The sequence below is a fragment of the Sceloporus occidentalis genome, unplaced genomic scaffold (genome assembly GCF_023333645.1).
Source record: "Sceloporus occidentalis isolate IW3139 unplaced genomic scaffold, rSceOcc1.0.p SCAF_3, whole genome shotgun sequence".
In the NCBI taxonomy this organism is placed as follows: domain Eukaryota; kingdom Metazoa; phylum Chordata; class Lepidosauria; order Squamata; family Phrynosomatidae; genus Sceloporus; species Sceloporus occidentalis.
This window is the reverse complement of record NW_028316983.1, coordinates 16,798,148-16,818,450: the sequence shown is the minus strand read 5'-3', so window position 1 is coordinate 16,818,450 and position 20,303 is coordinate 16,798,148. Positions and strand designations below refer to the sequence as shown.

The following is a 20,303-nucleotide window of genomic DNA, read 5'->3' as shown; positions in this document are numbered from 1 at the left end:
AACAGTAACATGGCCAAGCTCTGAGTTTAATGGACAAACTATAAAGAAAGACAGAATATCTTGAGAAGTAATTGTTGTCTCCTTTCATTGCAATCTCCCCTCCAACCCCGCTGCCTTTTGCTGGTGTTAAAGAAGCACTTTTTGTCAGAGGATTGTTTAGTGTGACTTTGGGCAAGTCACACACTCTCAGCCTCAGGGGAAGGCAAAGAAAGGCAAACCTCCCCTGCACAAGCCTTCCCAAGAAAACCCCATGATAGGGTTGCCATAAGTAGAAATTGATTTGAAGGCACACAAAATTGATATGTTAGCCCTGTTTAAATATTTGAAGGGGTGTCATATTGAGGCTGGAGCAAGCTTGTTTTCTGCTGCTCCAGAGAATAGAACCTGGAACAATGGATGCAAGCTCCAGGAAAGGAGATTCCAGCTCAACATTAGGAGGAACTTCCTGACAGTAAGGGCTCTTCAACAGTGGAACACACTCCTTCCTCGGAGTGTAGTGGAGTCTCCTTCCTTGGAGGTCTTTAAACAGAGGCTGGATGGCCATTTGTCAATGGGGATGTTTTGACTGAGACTTCCTGCATGGCAGAATGGGGTTGGTCTGGATGGCCCCTGGGCTCCCTTCCAACCCTGTCCATGTTGCGGTGCCTTGGCCTCTTTCGCCTCCTGGAGTCCGGCTGTGATTTGGCCCCAGGTTTTGCAGCCAACCCTCCCCAGTCCCTCTGGCGCTGCAGACTTTGCCCTGAGTCCTCCCCCAGAGAAGCCTTCCCCCCCCTGGGCTGCTCCTCCTCCTCCTCCTCCTCTTTGCTGCCTCCTTCCCTGTGGCTCCCCTTCAAAAGCAGGCGCCCGAGGCTCAGGCTTTGCTCAGCTGCTGACTCCGGAGCTCCTGCGCTGCGCTCTCCTTGGCCTTTGCGAAGGAAGCCCTCTCCTCCAGCCTCCCAATGGCCCAGCTCCTCCTCCTGATCTTCCTCCTGGGACTGTCCTTGGCCCAGGGAGCCTTCTTCCATGGAAGCAGCAGGCACAGCTGCTACAAGCCCCGCCCGGGGAAAGCCCCTTCCCTCCGGTAAGAAGCAGAAAGGGGACCCCGGACTAGGGAATGGGCCACTCTTTAGGCTGCATAGCATCTTGGATTATAGCTCACTTGCTATTGCATTATATTTCCCGGATTTGTTTATCATTACTCTATATATACAGTCGGCCCTTCTTATACACGGATTCAAGCATACACGCTTTGAAAATGTTCCCAAAAAGTATACATCTCAAATATCAAACCTTGATTTGAAAACGGGACACCATTTTGCTCTGTCATTCTATTTCATGGGACTTGAGCATCCACGGATTTTGTTATACACGGGGGATCTTGGAACCAAACCCCAGCGTATAACAAGGGTCCACTGTAATTCGATTGTAAGCCTTTGGCAGGATGCAATGAATGTTTGGAACTGTTTCTCTTTCTGTAAAAAGGACCAAATGCATCTGAGGAAGTAGGCTGAAGTCTAGGCAAAAGTTCCTGCTGCCAACGTCTTTCTTTCTCTCTCAGTCTTCAAGGGGCTGCAATATCTCTCTGTGTCAAGGACCATGTCAATGTATGGCCCTGGACAGATAAACTGTAATAATAATAATAATAATAATAATAATAATAATAATTCTGCACTGCAGATAATAATAATAATAATATAATCCACACTGCAGATAATAATAATAATCTGTGCTGCAGATAATAATAATATATAATATAATAGTAATAATCAACACTGCATATAATGATGATGATAATAATAATAATCCACACTGCAGATGATGATGATAACAATAATAATCTGTGCTTCAGACAATAATAATAATATATAATATAATATAATAATAATCCACACTGCAGATAATAATAATAATCTGCACTGCAGATAGCAATAATGATATATAATACAGTGCTACCTCGGGTTACGAAATTAATTCGTTCCGCGGCGCCGTTCGTAACCCGATACATTTCGCAACCCGAAAAGGCTTTCCGTTAGCGCTGGAAAGCCGCTAGCCGCGCTTCGCATTTGAATTTCGCGCCGAAATGAATTTCGTAACCCGAAAAATCTTTCGTTACCCGGAACAGTTTTTTCAAATCTAACTTTTTCGTACCCCGGAAATTTCGTAACGCGATCAATTCGTATCCCGGGGTACCACTGTATAATAATTAATCCACACTGCATATAATGACGACGACGACGATGATCCATACTGTAGATGATGATGATAATAATAATAACCAACACTGCAGATGATGTTCATAATAATAATCTGCACTGCAGATGATGATGATGATGATGATAATCTGCACTGAAGATGATGATGATGATGATGATGATGATGATAATCTGCACTGCAGAAACAATCCGGTTCGACCCTGCTTTAACTGCCATGGCTCCATGCTATGGGATTCTGGGAACAGTAGTTGGGTGGGGCACCTGGAGACACACGTCAACAACAGCCACTTAAAAGTGGTGTCACAACCGCGTGATTTCTCCAGTGTCAAGCAAAAACATGTTTATTTAGGCAGGCTTTTTTAAAAAAAACATAAATCCAGAAAACACTGCAGAAACAACCCAATTTGAGACCGCTTTAATTTGTCCTGGCTCAGTGCTAGGGAATCTTGGGAACCGTAGTTTTTGGTTGTGGCACCAGAGTGCTCTCTCAACAGAGAAGGCTCAATGTCTCACAAAACTACCGTTCCCAGAATTCCCTAGCACTGAGCCAGGGCAGTTAAAGTGCTCTCAAACACAACAATAATCTCCTCTTGTCTATTTGCAACTGCTGACAAGGTCCAAATATTTGTCTTTCTAACTTATCTAAGCATTTTTCTAGACACTTCTGCAAGAGACGGATCAAATTCCTACTTTAGGCTGTGATCACATGAGGTTTCTGAAGAAAGAGCAGATGTTTGCTGGAGAAAAATGTTATGGTTGCAAGAGCAGTCATGTGAGGAGAGGTCAGACTATGCCAGATAAGAGCAGGGGAGGGGGACTGATAGCTGCCCACATGTCTTGCCACAGCTTCCACTTTCCTTTACCATTGGCCATGTGGGCTGAGGATTTGGGGAGCTGGAATCCAAAACATCTAGGAGACTAAAGGGTTTCCACCTCTGGATTAGAATACCAGCTCAGGATGGCATCCCTCCAAATTATTTATTACTATTTATTTATTTATTTATTTCCCCAAAAGCAAAATACAGAGAGAAACACAGTGAGTTGCAACACTGCAACACGATGAAACAGATTATCATTTTAAAACAATAACCAAATAAAAGGCAGTTTCAACCACTTCAGTAAAAAAGGGAAATGAAATATGGTTACGTAGGTATGAGGGTTAAAATCCCCATCCTCAGTAGCCAGAAGTTTGCCAAAGTTTGAGGAAGACAGATAGACCCCTGCCCCCCAAAACCCCTTGCTGTGGAAGGACAGTTGTCAGTTGGGCATCCTAGGCTTCCAATGAAGGAATTCCAGAGACTGGGAGCAGCCACTGAGAAGGCCCTCTCTTTGGAGTTTATCACATGAGGCAAATTGCTTAAACCCCGTGCAGAAACGGGATTTAAAAGTCTGAAATAAACCCACAAAAGTGGGTTGTTTTTCAGGCGTATTTGTGTAAAGGAGAAATAACGCAACATTAACCTGAACAGAAAGTCACCAAAATCCACTCCTTTTTACTTGCAGAAGTTCCCAAAAGTAAAAAGGAGCAGATTTTGTCGACTTTCCATATAGGTTAATGTTGCGTTATTTCTCTTTCACCCAAACATCATCTGAAAGACAATACGCATTTGCAGTTTTTTTCTACTTTCTGTTCTTGTTAACCCCAAATGTCATGTTAAAAAACAACCTGTAAAAGTGGGTTGTTTTCACTTTAAATCTAGTTTCCACCTCTGTGTGATAAACTCTTTTGAATGTGCCACTTAAAATAATTGGGACATGTAAGCAGAGATGTGCATAACATCCCTCCACGGAGGGCATCAGGTTTGGGAAAGGATAGATTAGTATGTCTGACTGGAACTGGGGGGATGGAGAGCTAATTCAAGTTTTCATTCACTCATGAGTTTCCCAGGGTGAACTTGTCCCTTTCCTTCAGCATAACCATCAGCAATGGCTCCTTTTCATCCTGGAGAGAAGTGACCAGTGGAGTCCCACAGGGTTCTGTCCTGGGCCCAGTGCTATTCAACATCTTTATCAATGACTTGGATGACAGAATTGGGGGCATACTTATCAAATTTGCAGATGATACCAAATTAGGAGGAATAGCTAATACTCCAGAGGACAGGATCAAAATTCAAAATGACCTTAATAGATTAGAAAGCTGGACCAAGGCTAACAAAATGAAATTCAACACAGAGAAATGTAAGCTACTGCACTTAGAGATGAAAAATGAAATGCACAGATATAGGATGGGGGACATTTGGCTGAATGAAACTACATGTGAAAGGGATCTGGGAGTCCAAGTAGACCACAAGTTGAACATGAGCCAACAGTGTGATGTGGCAGCTAAAAAGGCCAATGCGATTTTAGGCTGCGTCAATAAAAATATAAAGAGAACTAATAGTGTCACTCTATTCTGTTCTGGTCAGGACGCACCTGGAATATTGTGTCCAGTTCTGGGAAACACAATTTTAAAAGGATGTTGAGAAACTGGAGCGTGTCCAAAGGAGAACAACTAAAATGGTGAAAGGTCTCGAAACCATGCCCTATGAAGAACGACTTAGGGAGCTGGGGATGTTTAGCCTGGAGAAGAGAAGGTTAAGAGGCGATACGATAGCCCTGTTTAAATATTTGAAGGGATGTCATATTGAGGAGGGAGCAAGCTTGTTTTCAGCTGCCCCAGAGACTAGGATCTGGAACAAAGGATGCAAGCTCCAGGAAAAGAGATTCCACCTCAATATTAGGAGGAAGTTCCTGACAGTAAGGGCTGTTTGACAGTGGAACAAACTTCCTCGGAGAGTGGTAGAGTCTCCTTCTTTGGAGGTCTTTAAACAGAGGCTGGATGGCCATCTGTCAGGGATGCTTTGATTGAGAGTTCCTACATGACGGGGGGGGGGGGGGTTGGACTGAATGGCACTTGTCGTCTCTTCCAACTCTGTGATTCTATGAGTCTATGTCCTGTTACAGACTGCCAAAATAAAGCTGCTTCGAGTCTTTGGAGGTATGCTATTTAAATGATGCATGGGTCCTAAGAGTCCGGAGGTTGCGCCAAAGCCATACTCCATTCCTAAGCACTGGAGTGCAGCTTTGGTGTAGCTTCCGGATTCTTAGGGTGCATGCATCATTTAAACAGTATACCTCCAAAGAGACCTTAAGCAGCTTTATTTTGGCAGTCTGTAACAGGCCCATGATAACCTACTTTATGGGTTGTTGTGAGAGTAAAGTGTGAAGGGGAGAACAATATACACTGCCTTGTGCTCCTCAAGGCTACATATACAGTAAATGAAATAAACAACATTGAGAAATAGCCTACCTCACTAAATATGGAATCGGCATTTTATCTGTTCACCCTCTTTTTGCCAAACAGAACCTACCCTCGCCCTCACGAATATTTGGACATCTCTGCATTGCCCAAGGCCTGGGACTGGAGAAACGTAAATGGTGTCAATTTTGTAAGCACTACTCGGAACCAGCACATCCCTCAGTACTGTGGGTCCTGTTGGGCCCATGGAAGCACCAGTGCCTTAGCAGGTATGACCAAGTGGGCTAGACCAGTTTTGGCCATGTGCAGGATTACAGAATACACGCAGCCCAGTGGGCTGCATCCAGGAGAACACTTGGGTTTTCTTTCCTTGCTCTTTACCTTTGTAAAAAGTCACAAATTCCCTTTTGTAATGAGCCAGCTTTCATTTGTTGTGTTTTGCCATGTTTGACAAGAAGGACACTGGCTGAGATTCAGATACTTAGTTACAGAATTACCTTTATGTCTGGCTAAGTAGTATCTCCAAGCATGTCCACCCACCCGCTGGCTTACCCCGCAGAAGCCCCTGTGAGCAACAACAGGGTCTTTTCTCCTTTTGATCAGGACACAGCAGACTGATGATTGCACCTTTCTCCTATGAGTGAACTCTGATGCAACAGGATCCCAGTTTCAATTCCCAGTTGCATTTCCTCCTTGCACTGAACTGGCAGAGGTTGAAAATGTCAGTCTGTATTGTCCTGACTGATAGGAGAATGGATATGTGGAGATAGTTGTGTGGGTAGCCATAACCACCTGCTTTGTAATTTTCAGCCAGTTTATATTACGTATATGAATGAAATTGGCCATTCATAACCAGAGTTTGGAAATTCTAATTTTGTAGTCCATAACTCAGTGGACAAGCTGCCTGTGGGATTCTGGGAACTGTAATCTAAAAGATTAAAATGGCAGATTAGAATTAGAAGATTTCAAAAATTATGATTTAACGTTCTGCTCACAACTCGTGCTTTAGTTTAATATTTTGAGAACAAAGTGACATAGCTGAAACAATAGAGAACTTTAGCGAGAGATCAGCTGGGATTTGGAAAAAAGGGGAAGGAAGTGATAAAGTATTCCTAGGGCAAGTGTCTGTCCTATAACAGAAATGAGCAGATGTTGGGCTTTTTGTGACATGTACTGCTTTCTTTACTAGCCTTTTGAGGTTTTTTACTCAGTAGCAGGTGCAAAGTAATTGTGTGTGGGGTAGCAATAGTTACTATTTATCTTTTCAATTACCGTTTTCACCCCACAAGTCATCCTCATTGGCTGCAATTCTGCATCCCTTTAGTACAGCATAAATATCTACTCATGGAGATACACTATGCTAGCATTTTTCAAATCCATAGAGCAGTGGTTCCCAACCTTTCCTTTGCAAACATCCCTAGGAAACGATTGATTAATGTTTACATCATGTACAAGCATAATAGATTTGAAGATAAAGAAGTGTAATTTCTAACTTTTTAAACCACAAATTGAAACACAAACAATACTGCTGGTGAAGAAACTGAACATAGAAAAATAAGCTTTTAACTCAGTGCATAAAATGTCAATCTAAGGCCCGGGACAGACGGGCCAAACATGGCATGCCACTGCCATTACTATGGTTCAGGAGTGCACAGCAACCACACGCCCCCAAACCCTAGGATGTATGGGTGCCACCATGACTGTGCAGCCCTGCCCACCTGGGGGGCATGTCCATGAAGCAAGTGCCGCGTAGCGTCTGTATGTAGCAGCGCTATACTTGTGTCACTTATGCATCACAGTCCGCTAATGGCGCACTTGTGGCATTGGCTATGTGCTCCTAAAAGAACCCAGTTTCCCGGGTTCTTTTAGGGGCAGAGGGACACCACACGGTTTGGCTGCTGCAGCATCCCTCGTTAGCGGAAAGGGTGGCTGTAGACCACCCTTTCAGGGTGGTCTGTACAGCCCTAAATTAAGCAATTGGATTCTAATTTATTTAGAAGAAAACGTTAACTATTGTAAATTGTAAAATTGTCTCCTTTTGATAAAATAAATAATTGGACTAATATTTATACAACACAACTACCTACTACGACTTCTCAAGGGATACAGGGAGCTAACTGAGTGATGACTTGTGACTTGTCACTCAAGGACACAAACCACTCTTTTTTGCACCCTGTGAAATTCCATCTGTCACCCTGGGAGTCAGGGAATCCCAGGTTGAGATTCCTTGCCTTAGAGAATAGCAGCATTACACACCAAAACATTTGTGTATAGGCATCATTGCATAATGTGCAATGCATAGCGTGATGAAGTACATGAATGGGGATATCAGTGCAGGATCCCATGTTTTGTTACATGTCCACTGTGCATTGTCAAATAATTCCCTCTGCATGTACAATACAACTTGAACATGCATATATCATGAACAAGATGCCAGCCCATGCAGCCAAATAGAGAGCTCTGTACTTAGGGCTTGGAGAAGTTTTTGAACTACAAATTCCGGAATCCTGTAGCCAACATGGTCAGTGTTGATGCTAGCTAGGTAGTTTGGGGGGTAATCCAAAAGAGAAAGTTCTCCCATTTTGTGGGATAGGATGGTCATGAAAATCTTGAAATTCTGCAGTAATGCCACCATCCCTGGGAACATATGAAAGCAGTTACTGGTTGGGAATGAGGAAGTGACCTACCCAAGACTTGAGGCACAGTTGGTTTACTGCCATGTTACACTGGTAGAGGGACAAGGCTTTGGATGTAGCTTTGTCCTAAATCCCTTTGGGCCAGATGGGTTGGATTGGCATATTGTGTTTGGCACACAGAGTGCTGGTTCCTCATATGTGTTCTCTGTTGCATATTTTTTCCCCCTAAAGTGGTAGAATTCAAAGACATAGCCATGTTAGTCTGGGGAAGCAGAGTGCAAAGGTAGTCCCTTTGAGGCTCGCTGAAACAAAAAAGCTGGTAGCATGAGCTTTCATAAATTTGAAAGTCTATGATGCATAGGGTTTGTCGCTGGACCTTCCCTTCCACCCCATGCATCTCAGGAAATAAAATCTATGAAAGCTTCTGCTACCAGCTTCTTTCTTTCAGTTAGTCTTAAAGGTGCTATAAAATTCCTTTGTATATTTTTCCCCAGTTACATGCCTTGTTCTCCAAGGATGTCTCCAAAACATGAACTCTTGGCCAAACTATTTGTAACTCAAATAAGAGCATACACTTTGTCTGCTTAATCCTTCCTTTACTTCTCCTTCAGTTGCTTTCTCTGCTTAACAGTTTAGATGCTAAGGTCCTTGAGGTAGGTATCAGATGTTTACTTTGTAAAGCACCATGTATGTTGACAGTGTTAGTCAATGATCTCCATCTGGGCATCGACAGGGCAGTGTGACCTTTCTGGTGCTCTTGGACATCTCAGCGGCATTCAATACCATAGACCATGGTATCCTTCTGGAACACCTGAGGGAGTAAGGTATTGAGGGCACTGATCTCCAGTGGTTCCATTCCTACCGCTCAGGCAGACTGCAGATGGTGATGGTGGGGGACAGGTGCTCTTTCAAGAGAGAGCTGACATCTGGCGTCCCTCAGAACATCATCCTGTCCCCCATGCTTTTCAACATTTACATGAAGCCACTGGGAGAGAACATCTGGAGTCATGGAGTATGCTGATGACACCCAAATTTATTTCTCTATGTCCCTGACTATTGCAGTGTCTAGGGATGGCATCTCTCCTCTGGATGCCTGCCTTGAATCGGTAATGGGCTGGATGAGGGAAAGCAAACTCAGACCGAATCCAGAGAAAATGGAGGTACTCGCAATAGGTACCCCAAGTCCAGGGATGGAGTTTTGTCACCCAGTCCTGTATGGGGTCACACTTACCCCTAAGGACAAAGTTCGCAGCTTGGGAGTACTCCTGGACCCGGCCGTACAATTGACATCCCAGATAGATGCTACGGCCAAGAGTGCTTGGTATCAGCTTTGGTTGATACGCCAACTGCATCCCTACCTGGACTGAAAGGACCTTGAAGCAGTAGTACTTGCACTGGTAATCTTGCAGTTAGATTTCTGCAATGCGCTCTACTTGGAGCTACCCTTGTACAAAATTTGGAAGCTTCAGTTGGTTCAAAATGCAGCAGCCAGATTGGTCACCGGAACATCTAGGTTTGACCATATAACACCAATATTGAAATCTCTTCACTGGCTACCAATTAGCTTCCGGGTGCAATACAAGGTGTTGGTTATTACCTTTTAAGCCTTATATGGCTCGGGTCCAAGTTACTTGCAAGAGCGCTTTTCCCTACATAATCCGCCCCGCACTCTCAGAACATCTGGGAGGTTCTTACTAGAATATTATAATACCAGGTTAATGACAACTTTCATTTAAAAGCAGGGGTGGGTTAGAGAGGGCTCTTGAGTGGGATCAGACCAGCAACACTGGGAGAGGAGTGTGTTTTACTCTTTTACAACTCACCTCCTCCTTATCACAACATTTTTGTCCCTGAAAAGTGATGCTCCCCTTAGTGGGAAAATGTCATAGCAATGGGGAGGGGGAAATCACTTTTTGAAACTACAACTTCATAATTCCCTAGCCATCATGGCCAGTGCCAGGGTTGGCTAGGAGATTCTGAGAGCCAAGCAGAGGCAGGATGTCCCTCTGTTGGGAGTGCTGTGATTGTGCATTCCTGCATGGCAGGGGATCGGACTGAATGGCCTTTGTGGTATCTTCCGACTCCTTGATTCACTGAGAGGCTGAAGCCCAAAAATGTAAATAATTTGAAATGCTGGCAATAATAGGTATCTCTTTCCCCTTAGTCTGATCCAGTTCAGGTCCCCCACCCTAAGGGTGGGGGGATGTGTGTAAATAACTATGAAATCATTAGAAGATTCAGTTGCAGATTTCCCACATTTTTGTTGCTATTATTTGTTATCAAGTTGACTTAGACTTATGATGAACCTATGAATGAATGACCTCCAAGATCCCCAGTCATCAGCTGACCTGCTCAGGCCTTGCAAACTCAGGGCCCTGGATTCCTTCATTAAATAAATCCACCTTAAATGTGCTCTCCCTCTTTTCCATTCCGCTGAGCAATATCATCTTTTCCAGTGAGTCGTGACATTCCATCTCCAGAGTATGACATTCAGTTCCAGAGTATGGCGTCTTCAGTTTAGTCACAATACATAGAAATCAGAAATAATGTAGTTGTGAATGTTTTGATGTTCAATGATATGCCTTTGCATTCAGGACTTGAAAGTATATATGTCCCATGTTATGTGTGCTTTATAGAATATTGAAGAGGTCTAGTTTGAATTCATTTCTTTTTGTCCCTCAGATCGCATCAACATCAAGAGGAAAGGTGCCTGGCCCTCAGCTTACCTCTCTGTTCAGCATGTCATTGACTGTGCCAATGCGGGAGGTTGTAATGGAGGAGATGACAGTCCTGTCTGGGAGTATGCTCATAACCATGGCATCCCCGATGAGACCTGCAACAATTACCAAGCAAAAGACCAACGTATGTGAGCAAAAAAGCAGAAGCTACTTTCCTATACAAAGCTGGTTTTAAAGAAAAGAAAGCAATTCAGATGGCTTCATTAGTTTAATTGTAGTCTTTGCAAATAAATTCCACTGGCCATGTTCATTGGGATGATCTCTTCTGGTCTAATAAGATTAACAAGAAATGAGTAGGAATAATAATTATCCAATATATGAAAAAATCCAGATATATGAAGCTATTTCAGCATTTTGTTACTTACTCAGGATGATGGGGGTTGCAGTCAATGACTATTAGTGCTTCCAGTAGTCCAGTTTGTGGAAAGTGTCATTACATATTTTCCCAAAAGGCAAGCAGTTTCTCTTACTGTTCTTACAAAGCCTTGCAAATAAGTTTTTGTTACTGTTGTGTGCCTACTAGTCATATCTGACTTCTGGTGGTGCTAAGGCGAACCTTCATGGGGTTCTCTTGGCAAGATTTCTTCAGAGGTTTGCCTTTGTCTTTCTCTGAGATTGAGAGAATGTACCATGCCCAAGATCCAGTGGCCAAGCATGGATTCAAATTGTGGTTTTCCAGAGTCCTAGGACATTGCACTGGGATAAGAGTACTGGCACTCTTGCCACTGGGCAGGAATGACAAGGACTTATTGATGGTGGCCCACATGTGTGGAAATCTGTCCTGGGGGAGTCAGGCAGGCTCCGTCTTTTCTCATTTTTAGATGGCATTTCATAATGGTTCCATGCTGGAAGCTGTTTTATAAATGAATTTGCTGTGTTTTTTGGTTTGTTTTCTTGTTTGTTTGTTTTTTAAAAAGCAGCTATGTGTTTTTAATTTTGCGTGTTATTTTTGTTTTGCCTCTGTCATGTAAGACAGTTTGGAACACTTTATTTGAGAAAGTGGAGCAGAAAGAAAACAAATGAATATGACATTATAGCAGCTTCTGTATGGTAAACTTTTCTATTTTTTGTTGCAAGAAAGTCAGTAGATTGATACCCTTTTCTGTGTCTTTATTTTGCAGCATGTCAGAAGTTCAATGAATGTGGAACATGTGTTACTTTTGGACAGTGTCACCTAATAAAGAACTACACTCTCTGGAAAGTTGCAGATTATGGATCTCTTGATGGACGTGAAAAAATGATGGCAGAAATTTATGAGAATGGTCCCATCAGGTAAAGCTACATATACAAATTGCATAATAAATTACTATGGTCTGTTTCTTTTTGCTTTTCTCTAAGAAAATATGTTCTGCTTTTTGGACCATACCTAAGTTTGCTCTTAAAATTATTGACAGTTTTTTAAAAAGTCAACTGCAAAACTTATTTCAAGTTTCTGAATAGCATCTGCAATGATAATTTTGTTCTTCACAGAAGCACATTAGGTTTGCAAGTTTTGTAGGACAAATTCATAGGGACAACAGTCTTGGTACAGGACTTTGGCTAAAACTTCTGACTAAGGTTCTTTAGGCAGATCCAACAGCAATCCTCATAATGGATTCTTGTTTAATAACTAAATTATTCTTGGATTAGCAGCAATTTTTAATGTGTTTATTTGAAACATTTTGATTGCTGCTAACACAGAAAAAGGTTACCAAGACTCACCTTGTTGGATTTCTACCAGGAGGACTTTTGAACAGCCAAATATGATTGCTTTCCTTACAACCACCTCTGTTCTCTTTAAAAATCTTTAAGATACACTGTTTTCATATTTAGTGATGTCCTAACTTGTTCCAGAAAGCAATTGGGGATTACTAGTCAATTTTTATTTACTTTCTCTAGAATGCAGTTTGTTTTTCACTTTCCTGGGAATAAGATCCATTGAACCCACTAGGCCATATTTTTCCATAGACCAGGCCCACACAAGATAAGGCCCATGGCCACATGTGGCCCTCCGAAGGATTTTGGGTGGCCCATATGAATGTGGAATCTCTTCATCAAGGTTCTGGCACCATTCAGCCTCCTCCTGAGGAAAGGCCATGCAGAGGAGGAGGAGGAGGAGGAGGAGGAGGAAGGGTGAACATTAGCCCTGCAAGGCTTCTCTGCTGCCTGGCTTTCTCCTGAAAAGAAGGCTGAGTGGCGGAGGAGAATGGGTAAACAATCGCCCTGCAGGGCTCCTCCACTGCTCAGCTTTCTCCTGAGAAGAAGGCCAGAAGGAGGAGGATGGACAAATGCTTGCCCTTCAAGGCTACTCCACTGGCTGACTTTCTCCCAAGGAGATGGCCAGATAGCAGAGGAGGAGGATAGGGAAATGCTTGCCCCATAAGGCTTCACTGATGCTTGGCTTTCTGCCTAGGAAAAGGCTGAGAGGAGGAGGAGGAGGATTCTTGCCCCTCAAGGCTCCTCCACCACCTGACTTTCCTCTGAGAAGAATGGTTGGAGGAATAGGAGGACGGGCAAACACTCAACCTGCTGTTGTTGCACCTCTAATGAAAATGCACAGCAAAGGCATTTAAGCCTGTAGGTTTTGCAAGATAAATCAACTTCAACAGCAGTTTATCAAGGATCTGAACACTAGCCCATTGCTTGGCTTTCTCAGGAGGAGGAGGAGGAGGAGGAAGAGGAGGAGGACAGGCAAATGCTTGCCCCTCAAGGCTCCACTACTGCCTGGATTTCTCCTGAGAAAAAGGCTGGGTGGAAGAAGAGAAAGAGGAAGAGGAGGAGGAGGAGGAGGAGGAGAGACAAACACTTCGCCTGCAAGGCTTCTCCTCCACCCAGATTTCTCCTGAGAAGGCTGGGCAGCAGAGAAGGAAGATGGGCAAATGCTCAAGGTTCCTCCTTTGCTTGCCTGTTCTGAGGAGAAGGACAGGCAATGCTCCTCTGCAACTCACCTTTCTCCTGAAAAGAGGGCAGGGCAGAGGAAGAGGAGGGTGAAATTAATATTAATTAATTTTAAATAATATTATTAATATTATTAATTAATTATATTTAATTAAAATATGTGTGTGGCCCAAAAAAGTTTGTTTTATTTTAATTTTGGCCCCTACTTATTGCCAAGTTGTGCAGGTCTGGCATAGACACATATAGGATCATACAGATGAATCTATGGAAGCACCAACTGATTTTATGAGAATATCCATCACAATTTTTTTCTTCTACTGTCCATGGGTTTGCATAATATGTGAGAAAACAGGCATATGTTATTTTGAGAACTGATTTGGAAACTGTTGAACTCAGAAAGATGTTGATTTTGGTTAATATTTAAATCAATATAATCTCATTTAAAACAGTTGTGCGATCATGGCCACTGAAAAGCTGGATGACTACACTGGAGGAATTTATACAGAATACCATTCTGCTTACATCACAAACCACATAGTCTCTGTTGCTGGTTGGGGAGTTGAAAATGGAATAGAATACTGGATTGTACGGAACTCTTGGGGCGAGCCCTGGGTAAGCAACAGAAAGAGAACACAAACAAAATCCTTCTCCTTACCTCTCTCTCTCTCTCTCTCTCCCCCTCTCTTCCCCCCACCCATAAATACATGTGACAGATGGGCAATGTATGCATTGTAAACTCTGGATGCTGTTTCGAACACATAGGACTGTTAATAACATACCACAAGTATAAGTCCACATTACATCTGCATATGTCTTTATTTGGTCATTGTGGAGGTTGGTATTCCCTTCCTCCTTCCACAGCAACCAAAGATTTCCAGACTGCTGCACTTCCACCATGGCTATTCTGTGGCTGGTGGAGGGTAGAGGGGATTGGAAAAGCTACTAGCTATGTACCTGTTGCTAGATGCAAAATGGTTACGTCATCTGCTAAGACTTCCAGAAGATCCTGGCAGACCTCAGTGAGTAATGTAATCACTCTGTGTCTGACCATGAGGACATAGCCAGATTCTTCTCTAGTAATGCATGAGGAACTAATATGGTACTTTGTGCCATGCAGGATTCCAGTCTCTGTGTGTATATGAAAATGGTGTGGAGGGTATAAAATGCAAAGGACCAAGGGATATGGTGGAAGTGTTGCTCAGCCAGGAGAGAGAGTTCTGCCTGTGAGATGGGAGTTGTGCCCTGGAAGCCCCCTTGATAGTGCCCACAGTAGGGTTTCCAGGTGTTGGCAATCTGTTGACAGTATTCTGCCATTTATATAGTGCCAGAGGGGATGTTCCTGTTGGTGAGGGGAAAGCCAACTACCAGCACAGTCTGGGGACAAGTCTACCCAGATGCAGCCAAAACAACATCATAGCAGAGTTCAAAAACAAAAACACCCAGCTATTGGTACTGGCAATGCACTGACCACTTTTCACACTTAAAAGAAACATAGACATAGTTCATTCATCCAAAGTTCTGGAGGCTTTATCTTTAGCTGCAATGTCCACAATATAATACAATATAATACAACATTCGACTCTTCAAACAAACCCAAGTTAACCAGATGGGACCAGTCTCTTGGTCCACTTATACAGGAGGTTGGCTCTGAGCCATTAGTCTGTGCCACATAGCATGACACAACTTTCCTGTAACTTTGCCTCATGCCATGTGCTCCTGACACAGAAGACTGTGGTTGCCCCATGGAATATATGTCACCTGTCAATCAAAATAATTATCGACCGTTTCATGCACAATTGTTCCCACAGTTCCAGAGGCAGGCTGAGGCAGACTTGAAAGCCCCTTCTTCTCCCAGCTTGGCCATGGGTTCCATTCATGTAACAAAGCAGAAGTACTTTCCTGTACAAGCTGCTCTTGGGTCCAAGCCTGTGTAGAATTTGAAGACGTAGCTATGTTAGTCTGGATTGTTATGCAAAGGGATATTGTAGCATCTTTGAGAATAATTAAGAGAAAGAACTTTGTAGCATAACCTTTGTAGATGGTCGTCTTCATCAGATGCATCTGATGCATCTACAAAAGCTTATGCAACTGTCATTTTTCTCTCTGTCTCAAAGGTGGCACAATATCCATTTGAATAACCTGTCAACAGGAATCTTTTTACTTGAGCCCAGTTGTGAGATGACAATACTGAACCACCTGCTGTGTGATACTTTGTCTTTCCATCCAACAGTTTGACCTCTAGCATCCTTTTACTCACTTGGCGACACATTTTGCAGGACAACTGCCCGTGCCAATCTGTCACTATATGAAGGGCCCATGTGCTATATTGAGATGCAGTCGCCCCAACAAAGTGTATACACAATTTAGGCATAGAAATATTATTTAGAAAAGAACTTGAAAAATGTCTAGCCACAGACATGATGGTCGGGGGATGAACCTTCTGTAAGTGTTCTCTGACATACAAAAGCTGCTATGCCTATACAGTGGTACCCCGGGATACGAATTGATTGCGTTACGAAATTTCCGGGGTACGAAAAAGTTAGATTTGAAAAAACTGTTCCGGGTAACGAAAGATTTTTCGGGTTACAAAATTCATTTCGGCGTGAAATTCAAATGCGAAGCGCGGCTAGCGGCTTTCCAGCGCTAACGGAAAGCCTTTTCGGGTTGTGAAATGTATCGGGTTACGAACGGTGCCGCGGAACGAATTAATTTCGTAACCCGAGGTAGCACTGTATAACTAATGCACCTTAATATTTTGCAGGGTGAGAAAGGCTGGCTTAGGATTGTGACAAGTGCATACCAAGGAGGCAAAGGAGCAGACTACAATCTTGGTATTGAATCAGAGTGTACTTATGGAGACCCAATTCTTCCATGAGTCAGCCCGGCCTTCTGTTTGCGATCACCATTTTGCAATACCTCTTCTTTTCAAAGGGATGCCGTGGTTTACTACAATTTCAACTAATGAAGAACTCATTGAGACTTTCCTGTGCTAATACCATTTTTGTGTGTGTATATGTGTGTGCGTGTGTGTGTGTGTGTTTAAAAAAATCAGGGCTGTCTTTAAAACAACCAAATGAATTTATTGTACTGATTGCACTATGAGAAACCAGAGAGCTTTGTGAACTTGAATTGATTGTGATACATTTCTTTAAATCTCAAACTCCTGTATGTTGGGGGTTTGAGGGAGAAGACTTGTGCATGGAGGAAAATATCAAGAGTATTTATCATTCCTTTTGTTTTATTTGGGTCTGAGCCATGTTTCAAATTAAGCTCAACCTTAAGATGCCTATATCCCTGCTTTTGTAATTCCTTCTTCCCTGCACACTCGCTATTTCTTTGTCAATGTATTACTGTTGTCCCCTTCAAGCCTCTTCTTACTGAGACATTGATGTTTATCACACTATACTCTTAAAGTGCTACTATTCCACTTTGACTCCTCTAGCTGCCTCCTGTTGCATTCTGGGATTGGCAGTTTTAAGGAGGGGTATTTAGAATTCGCAGGCAGAAATTCTAAATACCCCTCCTTAAAACTGCCAATCCCAGAATGCAACAGGAGGCAGCTAGAGGAGTCAAAGTGGAATAGTAGCACTTTAAGAGTATAGTGTGATAAACATCAATTGTGGATAATGGGGGAGGCAGGGGACAGAGGCAATGTAGGGAAGAAGAAAAAAGTGGAGAGATCTTTGGATTTTCTTGCTACATAGAGGAAAACCAAATCTGTTCCCTGTTTTTTTAAGTGTTGCACTGGCTGCTCAGGGCTAGATTGGATGTTACTTTTTATATATCATTAAATCCAACTTGAGCTTCTCTTTCTATACTATATTGAGAGAAAGCAGCTCCATACACCCCTAGCTTCCCCTAAAATCTGGATTTATTCAGTTTTCACTGCTAAAATTTTGTTGTGAAAAGTTGTTGAAAGTTAGTGGTAACATGTAGGAGCTTTGTGGGAGATGAGATGGCCTCTCAATGGGGAAAAGGCCATAACAGGAACAGGCTAAACTGGCCTCCAACTCCAAAGTCCTGATCTGCAGCAGGAGCCAACTTATGCTTTGGTTTGTTTGTTTTTTTACAAAAGTAAGTTGACAACATCCTGAACATGAGATGCAAATATACTTCTAAAAAACCCATTTTGTTTGGTCAGTTAGAAGCAAGACTAAACATAGAGGGGAGCAACTTCAATGCAGTACAAACTAGTGCCAGGATCCTATAGTTACAAGAAAGGTTTGCCATTGCCATAACATTAATGAGTGTACACCTTTTTATTGTTGGTCAGTGTGTTGGGTCATAAATTGTGCTGCAGTGACAGATCTGGATCCCTGCTGGATTTTATTTTGGTACTCCAGTGTAACACAATAGTTATCTCACATCACATGCCTTTACATGTGCAATTTGTGACTTATATTGCACCTTGCCCCGTTTCCTGCTGGTCAATCTTTTCCCAACATAGTGCCTTTTCATTACTCCCAACTTGGGAGTTGTAGTCCAAAAGATCTTGTGTGCACAATACTTAAGGACTGTTGGTCTAGACCAGTGGTTCCCAACCTTTCTAATGCCGGACCCTTTAATACAGTTCCTCATGTTGCAGTGATCCCCAACCATATTGAGGTGGTGTCTCAGTTCCTAAGACCATCGGAAATATGTGTTTTCCAATGGTCTTGGTCTTCTCACAGCATTCCAGAACCTTCTGAATCCGGTTCTGTTTCACTTTCTGGTTCTGTGCCTTCAAGTCGTTTCTGATACACGGCAGACCCTAAGTGTGACCTATCACAGGATTTTCTTGCCATGATTTGCTCAGAGGGGGTTTGGCATTGTCCTCTTCCGAGGCTGAGAGAGTGTGATTGCTCAAGTTCACCAAGTGGGTTTTGGGGATTCCAACTCTGGTCTCCCAGAGCCCTAGTCCAACACTCAAACCACTACACTACAATATATGATAGACCTCTTTTAAATTAAAGTTGGTTTAGTTGTTTTTTAAGTTAGGTATTAACAGGATTTTAAAGAATTGTATTGTGTTTTTGAAGTTGTATGTTGCTTTGGTTTCTGTACTGGGAGAAAAATGGGATATTAATCAATTAATTAATTTTTGCCTTGTTTTGTCTGTATTGGGGACATGAAATGGAGTTAATGGGTACAAGTTGTTAAACAAAAAAGTCTCACGAGACTCGGTATGCAAGAGGTGCACCATGTTAAGAACTGCATTAAGCACACTTAGGCTGCTGCCACACTGCAGAATTAAAGCAGTTTGACACTGCTTTCACTCTCACCACAGCAGAATTGTCAGTTAAACCCCTATAAAACTCTCTGACCAAGGTGACCAATGCCCTCACCCCAAAATATAGGGCACTCAAGCAAAAAATGTAGGAGATGACCAAAAATAACAGCTAAAAACACCCATGTAATTATAAATTCCTGCTTCTTAGCCATGATCAAAATGGAGGACATTTTGAAATTTGACAGAAGAGGACATGTCCTGGAAAAGGGGGAGGATGTCTGGTCACCTTGTCTCTGGTCCAAAATACACTGCAGAAATAAAACATAGCTGGATTGAAATGCCCAGATTTCCTCACCAAAGATGCATCCACACTCAGGAAATAATCCAGTTCAAGAGTGACTTAACTGTCCTGGGTTAGTGCTGGGGAATGCAGGGAATTGTAGTACACTGTGGCCCCAGAGCTATCTCTTTTTTAAAAAATAATTTTTATTCAATTTTTCAAATAACAAAAGACCACGTTTGTCAATCATACAAAGAAAAGGAGAATATGGTAAACACATAAAATAAGCATAGCTACATTATTCCTTTACGTTCTCAGCCCCCCATATTCCCCAGCCATCCAACCACCCCACATACAATCCTCACTCGCTATTTCCTTACCACCAATTTACCTTTTATTCTAACTCTTATCTATTTTGATTATCTATTATTATCTATTTTGATTATGCCCCAGAGAGCTATCTCTGACCGGGTGTCCCATAACCCTCCAAACGTAGTTGAACTGCAGTGCCCAGAATTCCTCACCAGGTGCATCCACACTGAGGAAATGGTCCAGTTTGAGACTGCTCAGTGCTGGGGAATTCTGGGAATTGTTGTCTATTGTGGTTTCAGAGCCATCTCTGACAGAGAAGTCTCAATGTCTCCCAAACACTAGCATTCCCAGGATTCCCTACCATTGAGTTAAAGCAGTCTCAAAGTGGGTTATTATTCCTGCAGAGTGTGAGAGAGATATAAAAGCTAGGGACTGGATTCATTCATTAACTCACAAAAGGAGGATATCTGTGTCCAAAACACACTGCTTTGACTGCCAGGGCTCAGTGCTATGGAATCCTGGGAATTGTAGTTTATTGTGGCACCAGAGCTCTCTAACAGAGAAGGCTAAATGCCTCACAGACACCAGAGTTCCAGAGCATTGAGCCAGGGCAGTTAAAGGGGTCTCAAAGTGCAGGGAGAGGGAGAGAGAGAGAAAAGCGAGGGAGTGTGAATGAGTAGCTCAGCTGGGCTGAGGCTGCTCTGGAAGGAGAAGAGGAGGAGGAGGGAGGGACTGGAGGGAAGTGGCCAGCAGGACCATGCGGAGGAGCCCCTGCTTTTCCTCATCATGGCAGCCTCCTCCCTTCCCTCACATGCCCCAGA

General features: G+C 42.9%; 1 protein-coding gene across 1 annotated transcript; it reads left to right on the top strand.

Annotated features, from left to right (window-relative positions):
* Positions 1–830: 830 nt before the first annotated feature.
* LOC149315598 (cathepsin Z-like) lies at positions 831–16,908 on the top strand. The gene is made up of 6 exons (XM_089518483.1): positions 831–1,060; positions 5,536–5,699; positions 10,749–10,928; positions 11,926–12,076; positions 14,131–14,293; positions 16,443–16,908. Exons 1-6 carry the CDS (start codon positions 939–941, stop codon positions 16,554–16,556), a joined length of 894 nt encoding a protein of 297 aa, XP_089374609.1. The 5' UTR covers positions 831–938; the 3' UTR covers positions 16,557–16,908.
* The last annotated feature ends 3,395 nt before the right edge of the window (positions 16,909–20,303 follow it).